The sequence below is a fragment of the Ambystoma mexicanum genome, chromosome 7q (genome assembly GCF_040938575.1).
Source record: "Ambystoma mexicanum isolate Mex_15411 chromosome 7q, UKY_AmexF1_1, whole genome shotgun sequence".
In the NCBI taxonomy this organism is placed as follows: domain Eukaryota; kingdom Metazoa; phylum Chordata; class Amphibia; order Caudata; family Ambystomatidae; genus Ambystoma; species Ambystoma mexicanum.
In genome coordinates, this window is record NC_090941.1 from 743,565,334 (window position 1) to 743,589,140 (window position 23,807).

At 46.2% G+C, this 23,807-nt stretch overlaps 1 protein-coding gene across 1 annotated transcript in view; it reads right to left on the bottom strand.

Moving 5' to 3' along the window:
* Window positions 1–653: 653 nt before the first annotated feature.
* DDX10 (DEAD-box helicase 10) overlaps window positions 654–23,807 on the bottom strand; it is a 1,554,249-nt gene continuing 1,531,095 nt past the window's right edge. The window contains exon 18 of the mRNA XM_069640199.1: window positions 654–1,290. Coding sequence (XP_069496300.1) covers window positions 1,098–1,290 — 193 coding nt within the window. The 3' untranslated portion in view covers window positions 654–1,097. The remainder of the gene's footprint in view (window positions 1,291–23,807) is intronic.

Here is a 23,807-nt window from a genome sequence, read left to right on the forward strand (position 1 = left end):
GTCCGAGGCTGGGAACAAGCGATCGCATGAGGCACATCTCATGAATCCTACAGCCGACATGCGCCAGGGGAAGGTGAGGCACCAAAGGGAAGTGAAATAAGAATTGAAAAAACAAACGGGGAGCAAGTGTAAAGCTAAAAAAGTCTCCGCGCTGGCTGTCGGGTCCGATACCATCCGTGCGGATAAAGGGACTGAGGTGAAGCGCCGGGCGTGGCACCTCAGCAGCGTGTTCCCACGCCCAAGGCCAAGCCACCAAACTCTATACTAAATTTAAAGAGGAAGCTCAATTTTGCACTGCCAAAGGTTCCAGTACTGTCCCAGAGTAAGCGGATGCCTACAAGGATGGAGGAAAGGGGGCGGGACGTGTGAGTATAAATACTATATCGATGCTCTACAAAAAAAAAAAAGTTTCCACCATTTGCAGATAAATACTGTGATGAGCAATGCAAACACCATGCTTCACTAAAAGGCACACGTTCTCATTGAAAACACAGGAGCAGCAATGTATAGCTTTTAAATATTGGTGGAATGCCATAGCGTTCCTTCTGCCTAGACATTAATAGTTTAAGAGGTAAAAGCGTAGAACAAATAATGTCCTCAATGCGTACCATAATTTCTGAGGATGACGACTGCAGGCAACGGACACACTCAACTGTGTTAAGAAATGGCTTTATTGTAACTATCAAAGTAATGGAAATGTTGTCGTGGAAAAAACAAGTTCACAATGTGTGCTCATTAGGCAATGGCACCAAATTGTACATTTGGCAAAACTCCGTGAGGATAGGGCTTCACAATACAATGTTTAATAAAAATGAACAAGTTCCTTTAAAAATCGCAGGGTGTTTTCACACTGTTTCTTACGATTCTACATATCCAGATTATAAATGTTTAAAAGGGGCACAAAGGCAAAACATAAGGAGTTGGGGCAAGTCTTGTGCTCTTACTCTCCCAGTGCTGTTTTCAGGCGTGCCTGCAGTGTAAGCAGCTCCTTCATCTGTGCCCACCAGCGCCCACCTGCTATTATGCCAAATTGATTTTCTGAAGGCTGTTGCCCTAACAGGGAGGGTGACCTAGAAAGAATCTGAAGGGGGAAATAATTAGCTTCTGCTGCTGAGCAGATGCAGTACCAGCTCTTCATCTTCGGCCAGGGAGAGCCCTGTGTCTAATGGCGGTGCAGAGTCCTCTGGGCGGCGCCTGGGCTTTTTCTTAGTTTTTGAGGTTGCTGCTTCTGCTTCCTCCCGGCCGCTGCCCAACGTTCTTTTCCGCTTCACGCTCTTTTTCGCAAGCTCACTGTTGGAAAAAAAATGTGGCAGTCTTATCAGATACATAGTCTAGGCACACGCAGACATACAATACGAAAGAGCAATTCAAACACTAACGGGACGCCATTGCTTGATTCTCTAAGACACCCTATTTATGTTCACCGGGCACCAGACATCTATGCAAAGGACTAACCAGTGGAGTGGCGCACAGAAAACACTTGGTTCCAGGATAAGCACCATATGAGGCCAGTACACGGGCTAAAATGCAGTGTGCGGTGCGGCTGGCACCGGATAGATACCAAGATGTGATCAGGGAGGAGGGCTAAGCAAGAGAATGAAAAGTGCAACGTATTAGACAGCACGCTGGAAAGCTGTTTTTTTGCGTGGTGGGATAGGTGCCGTGGACAAGTGTTTATATAGTGGAATTACACATTTACAAATGGAGGCACAGAGAGATAAAGTAATTTGCCCAGAATTACAATATATTTTTCTGGACATGTGCCCAGAGCTGGCATTACACTCCAGGTGTAGCTGGAAGAACAATCGCCCCATAAGAAGTAAAGCGGATGGAATGACTTCTCAGACGCCTACCTCACCCCTGAAACTTTCCAAGCAATTACAAAGGACCGAATGCTGCTGCCGCAGCATCAGGTTTATTGAATATAGATTCAAAGAAATCCATACGGAAGGTATTCAACTCTTGTACATTTTTTCCACAGAGAGCTAATCTGCTACAACCAGTAGCACCCTGCCATTTCTCATTAGTTACTGCCCTGAGCACGTCTGAAAATGGCCGTAAACCCTTTGTCAATTATCGACGGACTCAGTCACTCGGCAGAAGCACGCAATGAATGACGCATTTATCGGCAAATTAGTCTCCACAGGGTTGATATGAAGAGACACATCAGTTCATTAGACCCCTTTGTTGTGCTGGTAACACAATTTAAACGAAGTTTCCTTTCATCAATATATTTAGGAATATCTTGTCATTATACAAACTGGTGCATGCATTTTAAAGTCTTCTCATTTACAGAAAGTTGTTTAGTTACCGTATTATTCATTGCGTGCTCGTGCCGAGTTTACTGGTCCGCTCAGCACTGTTTGCTTAAAGAGCGTTTAACATCATACATGGGGTACAAAGTAAACACGAATTGCTCAAATCGATAGCAGTGTTCAGCCAGGTACAGTTTATCGGAGAATAATTAATCATTAGGAAAACAGTCCACAATTACTGGGTATACCATAAGCTCCATCGATTGAAGGAGGCCAATCAGCACACTAAGGATATCATTTACTACGCGCACGCCCGCACTCGCTCTAATGGCACCAATCACGTCGAAGAACGGCTAGAGTCTCTACATCATGGCTTCATCAACTTTACTAATGGCCCAACATTAGGAGGCACCAATGGAGAAGAGTTTCTTGTAGAGTGCACAGGAATAGTGTGCTCCAGTTACATTGGTGCCACCAAAAAAGAAAAAAACATTTTTTTTAAAAATGTTCTGCGTTTTCACCAACAAATACACCTTAGGCAAGCAAAAGGCATACTATTCAAGTATATAGGGATGTCTTCTACTGATAAGCAACAAAGACATTTTCTATTGATCTGGCATTCTTGTCCAATCAGAACTTTATAGCCAGTGATGTCACTGCTGTATAGCCACATGATGATTTATTTGTATTTGTTTATTTGTATCGCGCACCTTGCCCTGAAGGCATCTGGGCGCATAATTTGAAGCAAAGTGGTTACAAGGGTTACACATTAACTTTACACACGAAAGGGTACATCTTAGCGAAAAACAAACTATGAATAAATATACAGACAAGGTATAGACATAACATGCTACAGGAAAATGCAAGATAAAGGCAGGCATGAGGCAGGGTTACCAGATAAAATCCCTAGGCGGATGTTAACATACAACATGTGCCAATAGACAGTGCTTCAAGCATGTGCCAACTTCTCATGGGAGTCCCACTAAGTTTAGGCAGATAACGCAGGATCGAGTTCGTGGAGCCAGAGTTTGATTTTATTTTTGAGTTTAATGATGCTCCAGCTGCTGGGAGTGCCACTTCAAAGTACCTGGCAAACTGGGAAACGCAAAACAGGACATTGACTGCAATATAAAGGTGTACAAAATATACAAGGTAGAAGTATGGGATGAGGCTACTCACTCTCAATGTCACCTTAACTTTGAAGAAAACCACATATGTAGGTTTAGCAGATCACGCCTGATGCTCACTCACCCGTTTCGCGGAAGTGATGGCAACTAGGAAAATCACCAATAAGGGCGAGCAATCAAAGAGATGAGCATGGAGTTACTAAGCAGATGCCCATGGAGTCTGCTTAGTTACAGCCGGTATCAGAGACCTGAGCCGACAGTTGGCCTAGTTGTTTCTTTTGCTAACAGAAAATCTTGTGCTTGCAGGCGATTCATATTGCAACAAACCTAAAACAAGTGGATGTAGGAACAAGTCAGGTAACCTTTTGACAGGGCAAGGCAGGCACATTTGAGTTAATCAGGCAATGGCTAAAAGTGTCAGTGGGGCGCAAAGGCTACAAGGTATAGGTGGACCAAAGTCAAGTATACGAGTCAGTGAGGGGAGGTAAGGGCATTTGGTTAATGTACGCAGGCATATCGGAGTTAGAACGTTAGTTCATGAAGCCAGGTTTTCCCATTGCTTTTGAGGGTACATTCTGCTTTCAGGGTTGTTGGGAGGTAATTCTAGATTTTCTGACCTAATATTGTGAGGCATCTCCCTGCGTGTTTCAGTCTTTTGGACTTTGGAGTAGTAAAGATGTGATGCTCTTAACCATCAACGTTATCCCAATAGACCCTAAAAAGTCTTCGGCTCAGTCTTTGTCTAATACAGGTATATACTCTGCTATGGCTGGGCCATTTCTTTCAAACCACTTTTTTACTTTCATCCACACCATCAAATCCCAGTGTTTTTTTCTACTAAGGTAAACAAGATCGTTCAGTGGTGCTCATGGGAAATGTTAACACTTAGGATTTCATTTCATTTCATAGTACCCACCTGTGCTCTTCACCTAAACCCCACCACCCTTCTCGACCTCAAGTCTTTTCACATGATCCCATGTTCTGTAGCCGTGCATTAAACAAGTATATTTCAAGAGCTGTGATTTATGAACAAGATTTCCCAGGGGGTGTGGTGGGGAGAGGGCTCAGAAGTATCAGATCAAACTAGTCTTCACTGGAAGGGTGGTGAAAGCATGGGCCTGCCATTTCCAGCAGGGTTGTGGGGACCAGGGCAAACAGAGCGGAAGACTAAGCAAGGTCCACATTCTGCAGTAGGTAAAGATAAGGACAGACTAGATGGGCCTGACTGTTTTCACCTGCGGTCAATATTTATGAAATACCTTTGCTCTCCAGCATCACAGAGGAAGCTATGTATCTCTTATAACCCTAAAATCTACCACCCCATACCCCTGATGCTCCAGCCAGTTGTACTGTACAACAAGATCATCAACATCCCAACTACTGTCTTCCTGAACAAACAAGGCAGCAGCCATTTCCATCATGTGTGCTGGCTGGCCATGGATATTATGAAATGGACCCCGAGCCATGCTCACCTTCTGTAGCAATTCATAATGCAGGCTTGCAGCCTGTGGGAAAAACACTGCCTCAGCAGACCCTCTCTTACACTGCAGGCAGAGCTCTAGCATCTACTGCAGGTGTAGCTCACCCAGTGCTGCTTTTATTAGTTGAATTCTGGTCCTGGAATTTTTGGTTTATTTATTATAAATACTGGACTACAAGTCCCAGAAGGCAAAGTCAAAATTAGGACTGTAAGAGGTATTCATGCATGACATGGGACAACTTAAGTAAACCGGTCTGAGCCAGACTGAGGGAGACCCAAAGTGTAATAAGTTTGGGGAGGACTCCTGCAAGCATTGTTGAACTTGTGTTTTGAAAGGTCTGAGCCCGACCGAGGGGGACCGGCGTGAACTTTTGTTGAACGTTATTTGGAAGTCAGGAAAGCAAGACTTTAACGTGGAAAGCCAGATGGGCCTCGATCACCGTCTTGGAACTGTTTTGTGTTAAAGCCCCGAGCCAGAGTGTCATCCTGCCTACGGGGACTGCCTTACTCCATGCTGTCTAACGTGGGGACGAGAGCTGATTCAGCCGCATTTATTCTTTGTGTTTGAACACTCATTTTCCTTTGCATACGTACCTCCTTGATACACTTTCTGTACAAGAGATAGGGCAGGCATTAGGTTTTGTTAGTATAGGCGATTTTGATTTGTCGGACTTCACTACGACTGTTTTATTTATTATTTGATGGGCAAGACTACTCCCGTCCTAGTTATAGGGCAGAATAGCAGTTTTTCCAAACCCAGAAACTGTAATAAAGGTTTTTCAAGTTGTACCTTTTGTGCAAGTGTCCGACTTGTGATACTATGCCTCCCCTACAGGAGGGGTCTCCGAGGCAAGAGGTTTGGAGGTTGGGTGCTTCTCACCAATGTGGAGGAAGGTGCACTATTTAGCGACATGTTCCTGGAGGGTCTGTGCACGCATGGACTGGCGTGAAGTGCAGTCTTCCATGTTGTGTTCCTCTCGTAGGCAGCAAAGCCAAATCACATGAGGTTCAGTGATGAGATCTGCCTCGAGCAGTCGCTTCAGGGATTGAAGCCCACCTTGTATCAACGTTAAAGTGGCGTTTTGATGTCACATCCGGCATCATGGGAACACGCATTGCATCCAGGCCAAGCCGATGTGGAGCTGCATGGTGTTCCTGGTGGCTGAACAAGCTTCCAGAGGCAGCTTACCCTGGAAGGCATATCTAACTTGACGAATCAGTGGGCAGAAGGAATCCATTATAAATCATTCATTTTGCAGAGTGTGACATTTTATACTGTAAACACCAGACACCTACAATGTGAAATATCATGGGAAACACCAGCACTGAATTCTTAAATCACTAGACAAAAGAGAAGCACTATTTAAGGCACAACAAGCAGGAGAAAGGAGCAAAACAATTCTTCTATTCTGGTAGAATGAACACCAAGGATGTTCAAGACAACGTCGGGCCCATTCATGTAACCAAGACAGAAATTCCCCTGGTGACAATTCACTTTGCACAGTATAAATAACTTATGAGAAAGTGTGCCTTTTAAGTTGACAATGGATCTTCATCAACAGCTTTTGCATTGTGAACGGTTTAGCCACCTGGGGAACAGTGCTATCGCTTATCCATTCTCGTTTGCTGTGAGAATTAATATATGACATGATTGAAGAAGTTCATGATTCGCGAAAACCATTAACGGCTGGAAAGGCATACTTTTCCATAAATGCCAATCAAAACCAGTCCTAAATTGTTTAATGATGTGCAAAGATCTTAGTAATGCAGAGAGAAAGTACCTTCCTCCATTCCAGTGGCTCCCCTGAGTAGCAGAGAGAAGCAATGGACATTTCAGCAAAAGGAGATTGTAGAGTCAGGTGTAGCTTAGCAAAAAATGAAAATTGCATGCAAAACCAAAGGCTCGGCAGCATGCACGCTTTTAAACACCTACTAATTGTCGGCAATATTTATTGTGTACAGCTTTATCGGTAAACTCTCAAAATGGTATCTTTAAATCGCAATGCAATAAAAATACGAACGTCATTAAATAGGTTTGTTAAGTACCGTATGGAAAACAATACATTTCCCGTCAATTGTCAGTATTGTAAATCTTGCAAAACTCATCAGAACTCAAACTCATTCAAAATGCCACAAGGCCTAGAAGCATTCTTCTAATTAATGGGTGTAAGGTTGTTTATCACCAAACATTTCTGTCCCCCACAAAACTAACGCTGAAATCCCATGATCACCACGACCACAGACCAGGTTGAAAGACCATCACATGGTATTGAAGGCTCTTTGTTCACCTCTGGTGAAAATAGGTGTCCAAGTAGTGCATGGGCAGTAGTACAGTGCTAGCCTTCATGACTCATTCTCTCCACTGACTGACAGAACCAATCTGCCTTGTGGCAAAACAATAAGTAAACATATATGAAATGTTTCATTAGGACAGCCGTGGCACTGCACTCAAGTGTGAGAAGTGTGTGGCAGCGCAAAATGGACAAATGGCTTACATCCTACCTAACACAAATGTAAGTAGCCTTTAAAAGTGTTGTTTAACACTGATGTGGGAGCACATTGTGTAACTGCTGAACTTATTTTTTGAGTTGGCTTAACATTGCAGAAGGTAAGGAACAAGTTTGTTACTTGTAACTTCTGTTCTCCAGCATGGGTCTGGCATGGATTCACATGCTAATGAATATTCCCTGTCATCAGGCTGGGAATCCTCGGTAAAAGAAAAAAGCAGTTTTGCTTTAGCCTGAAAACTGCATTTTACCCTATAACCAATCACTGTCCTTTGGGACATACTACCTATAATCAATGGCAGTCGTCTCCCTAAGCTCCACCCCTGGTTGCCCTATTCAGATATGGTATAGCATGTAAAGTGGCAGTATGAACCAAGAAGAGCCTCAGAGGGGAAGGAGGGAGGGTTTGCATGTGAATCCATGCCAGACCCATGCTGGAGAACAGGAGCTACAGGTAACTAACTTGTTCCCTCTCCAGCATGGGGACTGGCATGGATTCACATGCTCATGAATACAATTACACAGCAGTCCAAATACACAACCATGGGCAGTGTCAAAGCTCAACAGAAGCAATACACTTATCCCTGGAACAGACTCGCCTCAAGAAAACCAGTTGCGCAACACCGCTTGGCCAACCTGGGACTCCTCCCTGATATCTCTGTTAATGCAGCAGAATCGTGTGAAGGTGTGCGTGGACCTCCACCCAACAGGCCTGCAAATGTCGAGCTGGGGCACACCAGAGAGAAACGCTGTAGTTGCTGCGATCGCTCTGGTGGAGTGGGCTCTTGGCCAGCCTGGAAGAGGTCTGTTGGCCAGACGATGACTGTGTATGATTAAGCCAGAGAGCCACCTGATATGGAAGCCTTAGACAGGGCCTCCCCATGATTCACAGGCAAAAAAGTTCACAAAGAGGTGAGATGTCTTCTAAAAATCCTTTGTGAGTGCCACATAAAACTTCAAGGCCCGAGGAACTTTCAGCGAATGCAACACCCTCTCAGCGGGCGACAAAGGATTCGGAAAGAAGACTGGTAGAACCAAAGGCTCGCTGAGGTGGAATTCAGAGGAAACCTTTGGCATAAAGGTGGGGTGGGTCCGTAGCACCACCCTCGTGGCATGGAAAGACAAATATGGTTGCTTGCAGGAGAGTGCCTGAATCTCCCCGACCCGCCTGGCTGAGATGATGGCCACTCTTCCATGAGAGGGACTTCAGAGGGACCTGATGCAATGGTTTGAACGGAGGCCTCATCAGCTTAGTCAGAACAACGTGGAGCTCTCAAGCTGGAGCAGGAGCCCTCACTGGCGGAAAAGTCCTGAAGAGGCCCTTGAGGAACTCCTTGACGGGCCTGTGTGACCACAGCGAGGTCTTGCCCGGCAGCCATAAATACGTGGATATAGCCGCTAGGTGCACCTTGATAGAGGCGTGAGCCAGACCAGCCTTGGCCAGCGAAAGCAGGTATGGAAGGAGCTGTGGAGCTGTGATCCGCAGAGGCGTAATCTTTGGCCTCCTGCACCACACCGTGAATCGCTTCCATTTGTGGTCGTAACAAAAAAGCGTAGATGAAGCCCTGGCCTTAGACAGGATTTTTTTGTATTCCAGCGGCAGAGCGTAATGTCCAAACTCTAGGTCTACAGGGGCCAGTCCGTGAGACTCAGCAACGTTGGGTCGTGATACAGTATCGATCTGCCCTCTCTGGCGAAAAGTTCGGGAAGTGGAGGCAGATGGATGGACAGTGCCACTGACAGATGGAGCAGGTCCGGGTACCAGATCTGCCGTGGCCACGCTGGAGCGAGGAGGATCAACTTGCAATGACAACGTCTGAGTGTGTTGATCACGCGTAGCAGGAGAGTGATCGGAGGGAAGGCGTACAGGGAGAGCCTCTCCCATGGGAACGAGAAGGCATCCCGAAGCTCGCTGGTTAAGGGAACCTGCTGGCGAACCTCTGGCACTTGGAGTTGGCTACTGTCACAAAGAGAGCGATCTGGGGTTGACCCCACTTGCTGAAGGGGTACTTGGGCCTGCTGAAGCTCCCATATTCGTGGCATGACCGCAGCGCCCTGCTGAGCGAGTCTGCACTGGTGTTATTAATGCTTGCTAAGTGACAGGGGACGAGGAACATGTCCTGAAGAATGGCCCAGTGTAACAGGGCTTGGGCCTCCCGGGAGAGCACGTCCCCTCCTTGCTTCCAAATGTAGAACATGGTGTTGGTGTTGCCCGTGAAGATACACACCACATAACCCCTCACCCGAGCTAGGCACGACTCGAGGGCCCAGAAGACTGCCCGGAGTTCCAGGACATTGATGTGGAGGTCCTTCACTTCTGGGAGCCAGAGTCCCCTGGCATGAGACTGTCCAGTGTGGGCCTTCGCCCTTCCAAGGAGGAGTCTGTGGTGACCGTGGACTTGAATGGAGGAATCTGGAAAGGAGCCCCTTTCATGAGATGTGGTCATACTCCCCACCATTGTAGCACTTGTGGAACTTCTGGTTGAAAACTACCTTGTCCGTTCAAGCGCCCATGATCTGTAGCCACTGTGCATCCAGGAACTCTTGCAGAGGCCTAATATGCAGCCTTCAGAATGGGATGAGGTGAATGCAGGAGGACATCATGCCCAACAACGACTTGATGGCTTGCACTGTTGCATTCTGCACCGACAGGTGCTGCACCTTCCCTAGGATGGCAGTCACCCTTCTCCCCCGAGGTGGTCGCCAAGCAAGCCACTGTGTTGAGGTGCGCACTCAGGAACAGTGTGTTCTGCGAAGGCTCCACGCAAGACTTCGGGTAATTGATGGAGAAACCGAGATCCGTCAGAAGGTGAATGGTCTCCATGGTGTGCTGGATTGCCAGCGTGTGAGCGGATCAGCCAGACGTCTAGATAAGGGTAGACGTGGATCCCTTGAGGTGTAGATGCGCTGCCACCAGCCAAACTCTTTGCGAACACCCTCAGCGCGGAGTTCAGGCCAAAGGGCAGGGCCTGGAACTGATAGTTACGTCCCTGGACCACGGACCGTAGGAACCTCTGATGTTTTGCGCGAGTGGGGACATGAAAGTAGGTGCCCTTCAGTTTGAAGGTTGCCATGAAATCCACTTTATCTAGCTGGTCATGTACGTGCTGCAACATTACCATCCTGATCTTCTGGGACTTCAAATACTTGTTGAGGCATCGTAAGTCTAGAATTGCCTGCCACCCTCCTGACTTCTTCCATACCAGAAATTGTCTGGAGTACACTCTGGAGCCCCGGAGGTGCTGGGGGATGGGCTCCATCACCCTTTTACTTAACATGGCCTGAACCTCCTGCAACAGCTGGGCCATGTGTAATTCTTGACTTTCCACAGGAGGAATGTAAGCACACCTGTGTTGGCATTTCAAGGTGTGCCCATGGTGGTAATGTCCAGCACCCATTTGTCTGTGGTGATGGTCTTCCATTAGTCGTCAAAGTTCGCTAGCCGGCTGCCCACCTGGATGTGAAAGAGGGGGCCCGGATTCATGACTGGTTTAGGCCTGCTTGGGCATCTGCGTCCTGTCCAGTGGCAGAGTGGGAGGGCTGGCGATAGGGTGCAGAGTTTCCTTTGCAAGATCTGCCTTTATTTTTCTCTTGAGGAACGAAACAATGATCTTCTTTGACTCCGCATCCCCAGGGACTGTGCTGTCTCCATGTCGGTCTTAATCGATTGGAGCATTTAATCCACTACCTTTCCGAACAAATTGTTCACTTCGAAAGGCATATCACCATCTTGGACTGCACGACCGCCCTGAAGTCTGTAGCCTTCAGCCAACCTTGGCGATGAAGGGCAACGCCGTTGCTCATCTGCTGGAAACCAGAGTCCACATTATCCAGTGCCACCACGATGGCATGGTCCGAGGCCACTTCGCCCTCTCGCAATAGAGCCAGGGGATCAGCATTCATGTCCTCAGACAAGAAATACAGGATCAGCCCAATCTTGTACCAGAGTTTGAGATCATACCGTGATAGGATGGCCAGGGTGTGGGAGGCTTTGATTGTGGAAGCCGCAGTGTAAATGATGCGCTTCCCCACCGCATCCAGATTCTTCCCTTCCTTGTCCGGGGGCACCATGGACAAGGAGGAGGATGGGTTTGCTGAGCGCATTCTGGCGGCAGCAGACCCACAGAATTTGCAATCCTAGGCACCTGGGGGCCGAGTACGGCACCCCACATTTCTTCTCCAGTCTATTCCTTTTGGGAGGGGCGGTATTCAGCGTCTTCAAAAGTTCCAACCACTCCTGCAAAACAATGTCCAGCAGCTCCCAGTGTTCCATGAAGACTCCCGGTGCTGAAAAAGGAAACTCTTTCTCCTGTGGTACCAAATTAAACAGGGCAGAGGCCTTTGACAGCATGCTATGGAAGGAACCCACCTCATCGGGGGGGAGGGGCTTGGCGGGCTCATCTGTGCCCAGAGGTTCACCATCAGCCAGTACATAATTTTCATACTCATCCATATGAGTCGATCCTGTATTCGTGCCAGTGTTGGTATCGATATGCACAGGCACCTCCCTCACAGGGGTAAATGGTCTGATGGTGGTGTCACTGGATGGTTTCTTGGCTCAGAGGGGCTAGTTTGCCATCTCCGTTTGGCAGGGCTTGACGAATGCCTAGGATGACTCCTCACTGGAGATCTGAGGGGGCGACTGACTGGCACAGGAACCAGGGTAACTGGCAGCCTCTGCTGTATCTCTGACACAGGTGTGGAGGGTTGTCAAAATGTCCAAAGACATGTCCGTTGGAGATGGCGGAGACGTGACTGGGATCACAGGTATCGGCTCTGTGTTGAAACGTGGCCCAAAAGGTAGATCCGGCTCCCCCTGCGGTGATCCCTGAGATAAGGGGCTGAGGCCTCCTCATGATCCGAATAGTAACCTTCGGGCAGATGGTCATCATCGGAGCTGGAGTTTATTCGTGGGTGTCACCTCTGAGACCGTTGTAGGCTTGCCTGGGACACCTTGCCTACCCTGAGGAGAAAGTCCTTAGGGGCAGTAACTCCCTCAATCTCCCTGTATCCTTGGGGAAGGTGGTGATGGTGGAGCCTGTACGCGCAAAGGTGCATTTTAAGAAGTCGTGGGCGCTGCAGTCGGTGGGCGTGGAGGTAAAGAGACTTGTGTCGTAGCCGTTGTCTTCACCATGGACACCACAGTTGTAATGGGCCTACCGTTGCGGAAGTAACAATGGTTGTCAACGTAATGGCAGCTGCCCTGGTCGTCGACAGAGTGGTCGATGAACTCACCCGTCAACGAAACAAGTGGTTGACGACGAAGACAAGGCCTTGGCAAACAGAGTTGTCGTCAACGGGGTCTTGGGCCTCTCTGCTTTGAAAGGGCCAGGGACTTCCTTGCAGGAGGTAACCCCTTCACCCCCCACTGGCAGGCTCACCATGGACGGAGATGAGGAACGAGTTCTTCCCGAACTGGGTCCTGTAGCCGCAGCAACCCTTGCTGGATCCATAGCATGGTGTCTGGCCTTCTTTTGGATCCTCTGGCAAGAGGAATCCTCAAAGGATCTCAACTTTTTTTCAGAAAGTGCACGTTCGTGGGGCCGGCCGGTCCATGGTGAGGCATAGCTGTGTGCGGAGGCAGAGTCCGAGGCCTTCCCCAACTTGGGCCACACTGCTAACCTGCGGTAACGGCCTTGTTGGTCTTCGACGGAAAACCGTAGCAAATCTTGCATCCCTCATCATGGTCTGGATGCAGACAATACTTGGCGTAGAGCCTAAGGAGACTCTTCTGCTCCTACATCTTTGAGGTGAGAATTATGCCCAAGCCGGGGCGTTCGAAAACTTTCAAGAGAAGATCCTTGATGGAAGGTTATATTCACGGACAACGGGTCCATGCTAGCGGTAATCGAGCGACGGTTGAAGATGGAACAACTAATCTTTTTAAAAAAACTCGGAATATCAAACAAGGCTCTAAGAGCGATACGTGAGGACTCCCAACACTGAAACGTGTGGTAAAAATCTGAAGATGGCCACCAGGGGTGGACCTTGGGGAGACTCCTGTCATTGGGTTGAGGGAGGGGGCGAGTATGACCCAAAGGACAGTGACTGGTTATAGAGTAAAATGCAGTTTTCAGGCTAAAGCAAAACTGCTTTTTTCTTTTACTGAGGATTCCCAGCCTGACTGGGAATATTCATGAGCATGTGAATCCATGCAAGACCCCATGCTGGAGAATAGCACATTTCAGATCTTTAAAAGATACAAAAGTATGAGGTGTGTGATGGAAACCAAATGTAAGAAACCACGAAGTAAGATGAAAAGTAAACTGCGGATTAGTGGTGGCCTCTCCCTAAGAGAGGCCAACACCAGAGGTGACATACAACGGACCCCTAAAAGATTCTCTCCAATTCCACACCTTGTTCTCAGGACATTCATGGAGAAAAACCAAATTAACTGATTCTGATTAGTCTTGGTGACAGCAGTATGTGAAAAGTGATTGTGATCGCAACACCCAATCTCTGGATTGTAACTATTCTTCAAGGGAGATGGAGAACTTGCGAAAAAACACTGGCAACAGTCTGGCGGACATGAAAGAAAACACATGGGAGGGAGGTACAATGCCAGAATCAGCTGGCTGCCATGACAGCAATATCAATTTCTGAAATGGCAGACACCCATTTCATTTCTTTGGCCCTCAGAGCCACAGGCCGGCAAAGCAGTGATACAGGAACATATTTATTCACATGGCGATGGTGAGAACATGCTGCTCTCACTCCATCTATAAAGGACAGGCCAATAACCTAACACAGGTGCCCCCAATGCTGCCCTTGCTGATCCTCTGATGGCTGGATAGAGCAATGCCAGGGGTATGGGAAATTTGGGGTCAAACAGATAGCAGGATGAGCAAAGAGAAATTAAGTTTGTGGAGGAAAGAAAGACCCAGAGAGTAGAGCATGGAGGACAGATAAGAGAAAGGGAAGTTTTGGTGGAGGGAAAGATCAGGAGAGTGGCAGAAGTCATAGCAAGAAGGAAAAACCGAGAAAGGGTTTTAGAGATAAGAGCGAAGATCAGTGGGTTTAGGGGTGGGAAACAGCCAGGTACTTAGGAATGAAAGGTTGGAGAGCCAATGTGACCTGGGCCTGACCTGAAGACCACAGCAGAGCTGAAGTGTAGATTGAGGCTTGTCAAAGGGTTGCCGGGAGCCATAGAGTGGATATTGGTGGAACCAACTAACCCACCAGAAATATTAAAGCGAGAAATGTACATACCAATCAGACTAGAGATTGACATGCTTGCCAAAAGCCATAATCCAGATGCTGCTGAAAAAAGGAGCCACGAACCATAAACCTAAAATGGCAAATTCCTCATTGTGAGCAGAAGAGAGAGAAAGCTTGAATGTCAGAACCACTACAAAGATTGAGGCTGAGAAATATCACAGCTACTTGAGAGACACTCGCTCATGGTCGATGAATGGTGTTACTCCCATTTCCCTTACCGACTTCAAAGATGAAACTCCACAACACAAGTGTGGCCACTATATATCATAATAAAGATGTTAATCTTGATTATCATGGAGTCGCTCACACCAACGGCGTGGTCATGTTATATGCATACTCGGTACACTGACAATGAACACTAGTGCCGATTTCCCCACAGTTAGTCGGTATAACATTCTTATTATGGGCGAAGAAGAGAGGGTGTATGGAGCAAAGGGGACTATGTACTAGGAGAACATCTGCAACTGCAGTGAATAACTTTCTTACTCCTATTTTCCCCATCGTTCTCCATACTTACTGAGCAGTTTCACCATCACACTCTGTGGGAGTAAGTACTATGCTAAGCAAATCGGTTCTATAGGACAGAATTACAAAGCCTACCATCTGATCGGTTACTGATGCCATGCAGTAGTGTTTTCAAAAGGCTGATTTAGATGACATGCAGCTGTTCTCGATGTGACCTTCTATGGAACTTGCCTTTGAAATGCTACAGCGGTTCCTTTAACTCTTAACAGATGTGCACGGACACCTCTTGGAACTATCTTGTATTGAAAAGCATAGGATTCTGAAATGGATGCCACTATCTATTGAGCAATAGAAGCTTTCAACATCTTCTAGTCTGGCCCAGAGCCTCCAAAGATAACCTTAAAGGTTAACCTCCTTCCTGATGGACTTTGTTCTGTCTAGATTGAATTTCAATGCTCCCTTTATATCGAGGCAGTGTAAAACCCGTTCCACCTCAGACTGGGGGTTCAGGAATAAAACAGATTGATGCAGAGGAACGACACTACTTTGGCAGGAAGTTGGGGGAAGGAAGGGTGCATCACAACCTTGCCTTTGTGATTGGTGTATGGCTCAGAAGCCGAGAGAGCTTGAATTTCACTTAACAGTGTAGCTGACGTGACTGAAACCGAAAAGGCATTTTCACATGTGACCAACCTGACTACGACTGAAGCCATGGGCTTAAAAGGCTTGTGAGAAATCACTAATAGAAAAAGGTTCAGATTCCATGTAGGGTCTGGGGCTTTCTCCAGTTGAAATAGTTTCAACAGCCCCTCAAAATGATATGGGAAGACTGGGTTCGAGGTAGAGAAGAACATGTCAACTGAACCTCTGTATGCTCCTATAGCTGCTAAAGAGGTTGTACAGGAGTCAACATGCATGAGAGAACTTTAAATTGGACATGAACAAAATAATCTGGTACAAGGAATGCTTAAGTATATTTAACTTTGTGATGATGGGCCAATGGCAAAACCCCAGCCATTTACTCTCATATTGTATAGTGGAGGGCTTTTTGGCCCCTTCAATGGCCTTCAGAATATCTTCCCACTTCCTACGTGACCCTGAGTTAACACATCAGGAACCAGCTGACTAAAATCAAATTTTGAGGGGATGGTTGAATTACTTTCCGATGGTGTTGGGTCAAAATCTCAAGAAAAACTGGGAGAAATATCGGGCCTTCTAATGCGAGATCCATGAGGTCCAAAAGCCAAGTCCCAGTCGGCCAGTGTGGAGTGATCAGTATCATGAAAACATTGTGAGTCTCACGCAACTTGGGAATCATCTTCTGGCTTAGGGAAATTAGAGGCAAAGTGTCCGATTGAAAATTATTGATTAGCACAGCATTCCTGAGAGTGTTCAGTCCTTGACCACCATGTGATGCAAAGTTCTTTCAATTTTCATGTACCTTTGAGGCAAACAATTCCAACTGGGTCCTGCCCCATTTGTGAAATTTGTTGTAACACTGAATTGTGATGTCCCCATTTGTGGCTCATTTGCAAAAGCCTGCTCAGCCTATATGCGTCCACATTTTCTACTCCAGGAAGGTGAATGGCTTTTAGAGTCATGTGGTGTGTGAGGAGTCAGGAATGAAACTCGGACACAGGTGATTCATGGTTTTGGCCATAGACTTATTAAACAGAAATGGGTTTGGAAAATGCCTCTCTGTCCCTGCTCCAAGAGGTATTTTCCCTACCTGAAATAAAATGAATGGGTTGGTCCTTTGCAAAGATGTCCAAAACAAACTGTCCTGTATACAAAGTACTATTCTGAACCTCGCATTCTAAAAATCAACTATAAGGTGAAAAGGGAAATGTGTTTGGCCTTGGAAAGTGTACAAATGTTCCAAAAGAAGAATGCTCAACTCCAACACAAAAGCTCAATGCAAATAAAGTTCACAAAACCAGAGGGTAGTTCCCTTGCCCTGGTTTTCTCTTCACTGAGCTGTATACTGGTTCCTTAAGTTCCATTGGATAAAATAAACTTAATATACAAAGTAGCGTGGCTGATAGTCTGGTTCTTGATGGACTACCTGGTGTACTCTCCTGCCAGGTTTCTTCTTATTCTTTGATATCTCAATTACACTCTGACTACATTCCCGGTGTATACTTATCAGGATTTTCTCATGCAGCATTCTATATATTGTTCAATCTGTTCTTACCCAGTGTACTCTCCTGCCGGGATTCTCTTGTGTAAATATTTGCTTTCCTCATAGACAAACTTATGACTTGCAATGTGTCTCGGGTTTTCTATACATGTAAACACTTGCACTCTTATACAAAACACTTGTGACTTGAAATGCCTGGTATACTCACATGCCACGGCCTTCTTTATTTGCATCTCGCGCACACTCACAAATTTGTGTATCTTATGTTCGATCTGGTCTGTTTCTTAAAGAAATAGGGGAACTCGTTCCATCTCATTTGCTTCATTCATCGTTATTTGCTTTCAGTTCCATTGTCGAAATGCCCCGGTGTTCCCTTCTCCCCCACGTGGACTCACCGGTCTGCTGTAGCGGGTATTGCTTTACTCACGTTGAACGTCCCGCTTTCCTCCTTTGGGTTTGCCTCCTCTGCCTTGTGGTTCTCGTCTCTCTCGGTTTCCTTTTCCATGCTCCACTGGGCTGCAGTGGTGCAGAGATGACTTTTCAGTACTGCTGTGCATCAGGAGGTCGTCCTTCCTTCTCTGGTGATCTTGCGGTGTACCGAACTCCACAATCTGCCTTCTTTAGTTTCTCCTCTGATCCGGTTGGCTCCATGGTCAGTACCGAGAGGACTCAACCTCTCCAGCCAGCTCTCCTGTGTCAGCTGGTTTCCCAATTTAAATGTCCCACCAGCTGATAAGAGCTTGTAACAATTAGAGCGCTGCTTGCATTCTCAGTCATTACTGATCTTCATTACTCTGCTCAGCTTCCCCGTGGTAGTATTTCTTTCATTGGAAAAAGGGAAGTCATTTTGCAACAACTTGCAGCCAGAGTCTAAAAACATATTGACAGTAGTTTTGCATGACAAACTGGATGATTTGTATGAGTCGGAAGAAGTATTCTCAACAGTACTAAATGACAAATTAGGTTTCGGATCACTTGGAGGGACTGAATACCGAACTACCAGAGGAGGGACCTTCACTACTCCCAGTCTCCCCCCTCTTATCAGTGGTCCGTATATACTCTCTTGCGGGAATTAAGAGCTTAGATACACCAACTCTCCACAGAGGGGAGGAGGGAGGGTAGCAGCATGCCATCAAGGCTCGAGTGGGAGGGGAAGTATCCTTTAAGGAAAAAGGAGGACATGTGATTTCCTCTCCTGATGTCATCAGGTCTCCATGAGTCTCACCTTCCCCAGGAGGTCCTCCTCATATAGCCGCCCCCAGGGTCAGGTAGTGGTGCCATCCCCTGGCTACATAGGGGAAGGGAAAGGAGTGATGACATCCTTGGATTCATCACAGGTGATTGAGGGCCCACTTCCACTTGAGCATCGTTAGTCTGCACAGCAATGGTGATCTGGTGCCACCCTGCATGTTGATTTAGTACCTGGAGGTCATTTTGTTTATCTGTAGGGGTAATGTCTTTCCCTTTAAAGAGGTAAAACTGCATTCAAAGCTACCTGAATGGCCTTGAGCTCTAGGACATTGATTTGGTCTTGCTGGACCAAAGGCTGTGAATGGAAAGAGGATTCATGGTCATACCCAACCCTGTGAGCGAGGAATATGTAGTGATGATCACATTATGGGGAGAGACTGAAAGGCAAGCCTGCTAGCAGATTCTTTTCTGTGGATTACCACAGCAGCTCAGGATGCAAGGCATTTTGAATAGAGATGTAGTATAATGGCAAATAGCTTGCCTGATTCCAGTGTTCTGCTAGGTATAGTTAGGACCTCCTACTTTTGAGACAGGCAAAGGGAACTGCCAGAACGTAGAAAGCCATGAACCTTAGAACACACTGAAACCACCAAGCCGAGATATCTCTCTGCCTCATGAAACAATTTATTGTCTCCTTGATTTCTTTTGTCCAGTGGCCTGACGGAATCCCAATGAGGATTGATTCAATGAACCAACTGTAGTGGGGGAAACTGGGATTTCTCCTGGGATATCCCAGTTTCCCCCACTACAGTTGGTTCATTGAATAGACAGTCCCAGCGTGAAAAGAAGGTACCTTAGAATGCATTGGGCTGACACTCCCTCTTAGGGATTCGAAGCAAACCATCATTGAGATATTGGTATATGTTAATCTCCTCCATGCAAGGAAGTGCCCCAATGCTGACATTAGTTTGGTAAAAATTGTGGGGTTTGGATTCAGCAGAATTCGGTAGAACTCTGTATTGGACGTGCACAAATCCCAAAGAAGGATGTAGGAGCTTTCTGTGAGGGGCCCATATTGGGACATGCAGATAAGCACCCTTCATATCCACGGAGCATAATCAGTCTCCATGTGTCAGCGCAGATGTGTGCAGGGATTGCCATCTTGAACTTTACTAGCGCAAAAAAGTGAGGGGCAACAGGTCCGGTACTCTTCTCAGGAATGTCTGTCTTTTTGTGGGAACAGTAAACAGCCTAGAATACAATCCCTGACTCTTCTGCAAGTCTGTACTGTATTACAGAGCCCTCATAATTTCTGCATTCCCTGAAGGAGAGTTAGGAAACAGGCCTACCACAGAGGAGGGGATGAAGGAAGGAGTGCGGCAATAGTTAACCTGTAACCACTGGACACCATTGAAAGAATCCTGGTATTCTTTGAGACGACTCGCCTACCTGCCTTAAAAGCCGAAATCCCTCCATTCGACTGTAGACCTGGGCATTAACCTTATTTTTGCTTCTATTCACCTTGAGCATACTTGCTAAAGGCTTGGCAGTAGAAAACTGTAGTGGGTATTCTCAGTTTCATCCTGGGTATATTGGGGGACCTGTCGGGCTATCTTTGACGTCTTTCAAAGAATTCACTAAATCTGCCAGGGATCCGTGACCTAGAATCCTGTCTAGATGAGGAAGGTTTATGAAATTGTTTAGTCAGGACCACCAGGGATTTAGCAGTCAAGGTTCATTATTTGTTGTTGTGAGCTCATTAGTGGAGCCAAGAAAAAGCTCCGACCCCTCAAAGGGCAAATCCAATATCTTCTCCTGCATGTCCCGAGTGAAACTGGCAGAACACAGTCATGCAGAATTGATTATTTTCCACATTTCAGCCACATTTCTGTCATTTGGGCTAGCATGAGTTCAGAATCGGCTAAGTCCAACCTCCATTTGTACCTTTTTAGCCAATTGAGGCGGGTCTGATGACGACTCCTCAAGGCGTCTTTCATATCAAGACCTCCAACATTGCAAATATATGTCATATCTGCTCTCAAGAGCCTCTTCTCGTTTTGAATGACCCAATTAAAGAAATGTTTTGGAAGGAAATCGTGTTTGGAGGAACTAACACCTACTGAAACAAAATCCAACAGCAATCTGGGGTAATCAAGATCTTCTTTTCCCAGTCGAGCTGTTAGTTTCGGTCTCATGGGCCCATAATCTTGTTTGAAGGTTCAGGATATCTTTAGAGGACATCCTCAATCTATTACATCCTGGGATAACCTCGAATCCAGGAGTATACTTTACTTTTAATAGGTTATACTCAGTTGACCAGTGAGCATATAAGATATTGTGGTGACTACTGGTGGAATCTCTCACTTCAAACCTTCTGACGTGCTTCAAGAGCATCTCAGTGACAAAAATGTAGCCAATTGTGCTGGGCTTTCCAGCACCTTTCCACGTGTGTCACCCTGGAGTGTCACTGTCACCAAATACGTGGCCATTAAGTTTATGGAGATTTCTATTTCGGATTTCTTGTGACGACAACCTCCTCTTGGAGATATCTTCCACTTTTCCGTCTCCAAGTACCTCGAAGTCAGACAGGTTGAAATCTCCACAAACAAAAATCTAGGAATCTGCATATGCTTCAAGGCCTATATTTAGGGTATCCGAAAATGTGTCTATAAACAGTTCAACCCACTTAACCCCCGGCTTCCAATAAAGGTTACAAACTATAAGATGACTACTCCCTCGACTATGGGCAAATTCCAAAACTACCATCTGAACATAGGGATCTGGATGTTCATGCCTCATACTCAGGTTTCTATTCGTGTCCACCGACAAGAGCAGCCCTGAAGAGGGTCTCCCCTTTTAGCCCTTAATCACTGGATTTAGAATGACGCAGTAGCCGTCCATTATTACCGGTGAACGCAGCCATGTTTCCTGTAGACAGATGATATTTGTTTTATTTGCATAACGGATCCCTGTACTGAAAAAGCTATTGAAGCTGCGGGTATTCCACGAGATTAAGGTGATGCCCTCCTCTCCGACCACAGTGTTATGCTAGTTTTTAGGTATTTGTACGAGCAGGGCTTCAGGGAGCCAGGCCCAAGATGATATGAGTTAAAGTCCTCTAACATTTTCTCTGTGGACACTTTCCTCTGACGTACTAAACCTTCACCCACAATTTTGGTGAAGGTTAGAGGAAAGGACTTGTTTTGCACTCTGTGATTTAGGTGCAGTGTTCACCTGATAGGCTACCCTAGGCACGCACTTGGAGGGAGGGGTCTTTCCGGGGATAGGCAAGGGAGATGTCAAGTCCTCCCAAACCTCATGCCTTATTGACCTTGCAGCTCCCACACCTCCCACCTGTACAGCCATTGTGTCGTTTAAGTGCGTCAAATCAAACCCTAGAGAAAGCAAAGCTGCAGTCTCGTCCAACAGTAAACATTTTGCATGGCTAGTTGCCAAATATATATGGACTATGTCCACACAATTGTCTTAAGGGAAAGCCACAAGATCAATGTCCTAAGTCTCGGTCGTTCTTAATTTTGGGATACAGTGAAGGAGTCTCAGGATAGTATGTCTATTGAGTATGAGACCATCAGGTATCCTGAACAAGCGCTCCAAACAAACCCTGTGTTTAAGAACTCTTACAGATTTGAACTGCCCATCATTCAAACCATCTTGCTGGTTGCGGTGGGTAGGTTGATCTATACCACCAACAAGTGTATTCACATTCAATACAGAAGAATGAGGGCGAATGCCATTGTTCGAAATTCATATAGATGCTTTTGTTGCTAGATCAATAGGCACCGCAGGAAGGTCAGATAACCCATCTTTCTTCATACATAATAGGTTCTGTTTTATGGTGTCTTCAGCTGAATTTGCTTCTTCGCTGAGTGCTTTAGGAAGTTCAGCATGTGATTTTGTCAAGACAATGCGTTTCTGCTCCAAGGTCATAAAAAGGTCATCATCAGACGATAGGGTAATAGAATGGCGAACCATGTCCCCGGATTCCCCTTCTGAAATTACACCATCTTTTCCTTTGTTACTTCTTTTCGATATAGCACTCTTAATAGTTGCTTTGGAGTAACTAGAGGGTTTGCCCACCAAGCCCTGGTCCACTACTACAAAACAACTTTGTTAGTAGCAAGAGGTAGGGCAGGTAAAGGTAGCATAACACAATCAGAAATAACACACTCGTCATCTTCTTGAGAAGTAATAGCACAAGGAGATGGTGCAAGATTTATGAGCAGTGTGACAGAATCTGTAGGTGATATGTCAGCGCTGAAGATGGTTTCAAGATGATCAGCAACAAGCTCAAGGCGAGGCAGTCGACCAATGTTCCCTCTAGCCTCTCCTTTATCAAGTATGCTTTCCTGAGTCAAGCCAGGGGAGCTGGGCAGGGATAGGTTCCTTAGAAATGTTCTAGCTCCATTAGATGTTTCTTCCTACCTAGGATTTCAATTTTGGATTCTTTCCTAGGAAGGAGCAGAGAGTGTTTCGAAGGTTGTTTTGTCAGATTTTTGTGAGCAAAGAGTGAGATTATTATTATTATTATGGAATATTCTTTCTGAGAGAGAGCAGCTGCTGTCAGCTCTAACAAGTTCGAAACTTCAGTTTGATCAGAACGTTCGCACACAGTTGGTTTCACAGTTGGATTGGGGACTGAGCTACTCATAGACCGACTTCTGGTTCTTAGAGGTACTTCAGTCCTTCCAACCTCAATGGCCTGATCACAGGCAGAGCTCTTATTAGGGTGAGGGGGGCCATCGATGGTCAAGCCTGTAGACGAGCTTGCGACCTGCCCCTCACAAAAAGTTGCGGTTCCAGGTGATAAGTTCTTTTTCCTCACTTCAGTAGAGGCAGAGCAACAGGACATTTCCTCGAGATCTTGTCTGTGTAGTTTTTTTCTTGTTGTGTTCTTAGAGCAAAGATTCTAGTGTGGTTTTAAGTGAGGTTGCATTTGCTTCTATGCTTTTCTTATAAGCACTGTGGGCAGAGGTCACAAAGCCTTCCAAAAAGATCAACTTTGAATGCAGCATAGCCAGCATTTTGGTGTGATCTTTTAAAGTATCCTTCCTTCAAAGCCTCATACAGTTTTAGAAATGGAGCCAGCGAGACGTTCAAAGCTGACATCAGGACCATATCAATGCCGCTAGCCCCCATTTCATCTTTTAGGATGGTCTTGTTTATGTTGCAAGTTGTCCTCTTTCGCAGTCTTCTACCGTTTTGGATCCTCAAAAGAGTGCAAGGTTCGGATTATTCAGAGCTCACATAAGGAGGATTAAGTTTGAGTTGGGCTCGGGGCCATCAACCTTTCCGCTCCAAAGATGGCCAACGGCTCTGTATTAAACTGGTCCTCTGCCTGTGCACCCTGGATAGGGCTATTCTCAGCAAACTCTGGTTGCACAATAGCCCTTTATACATATAAAT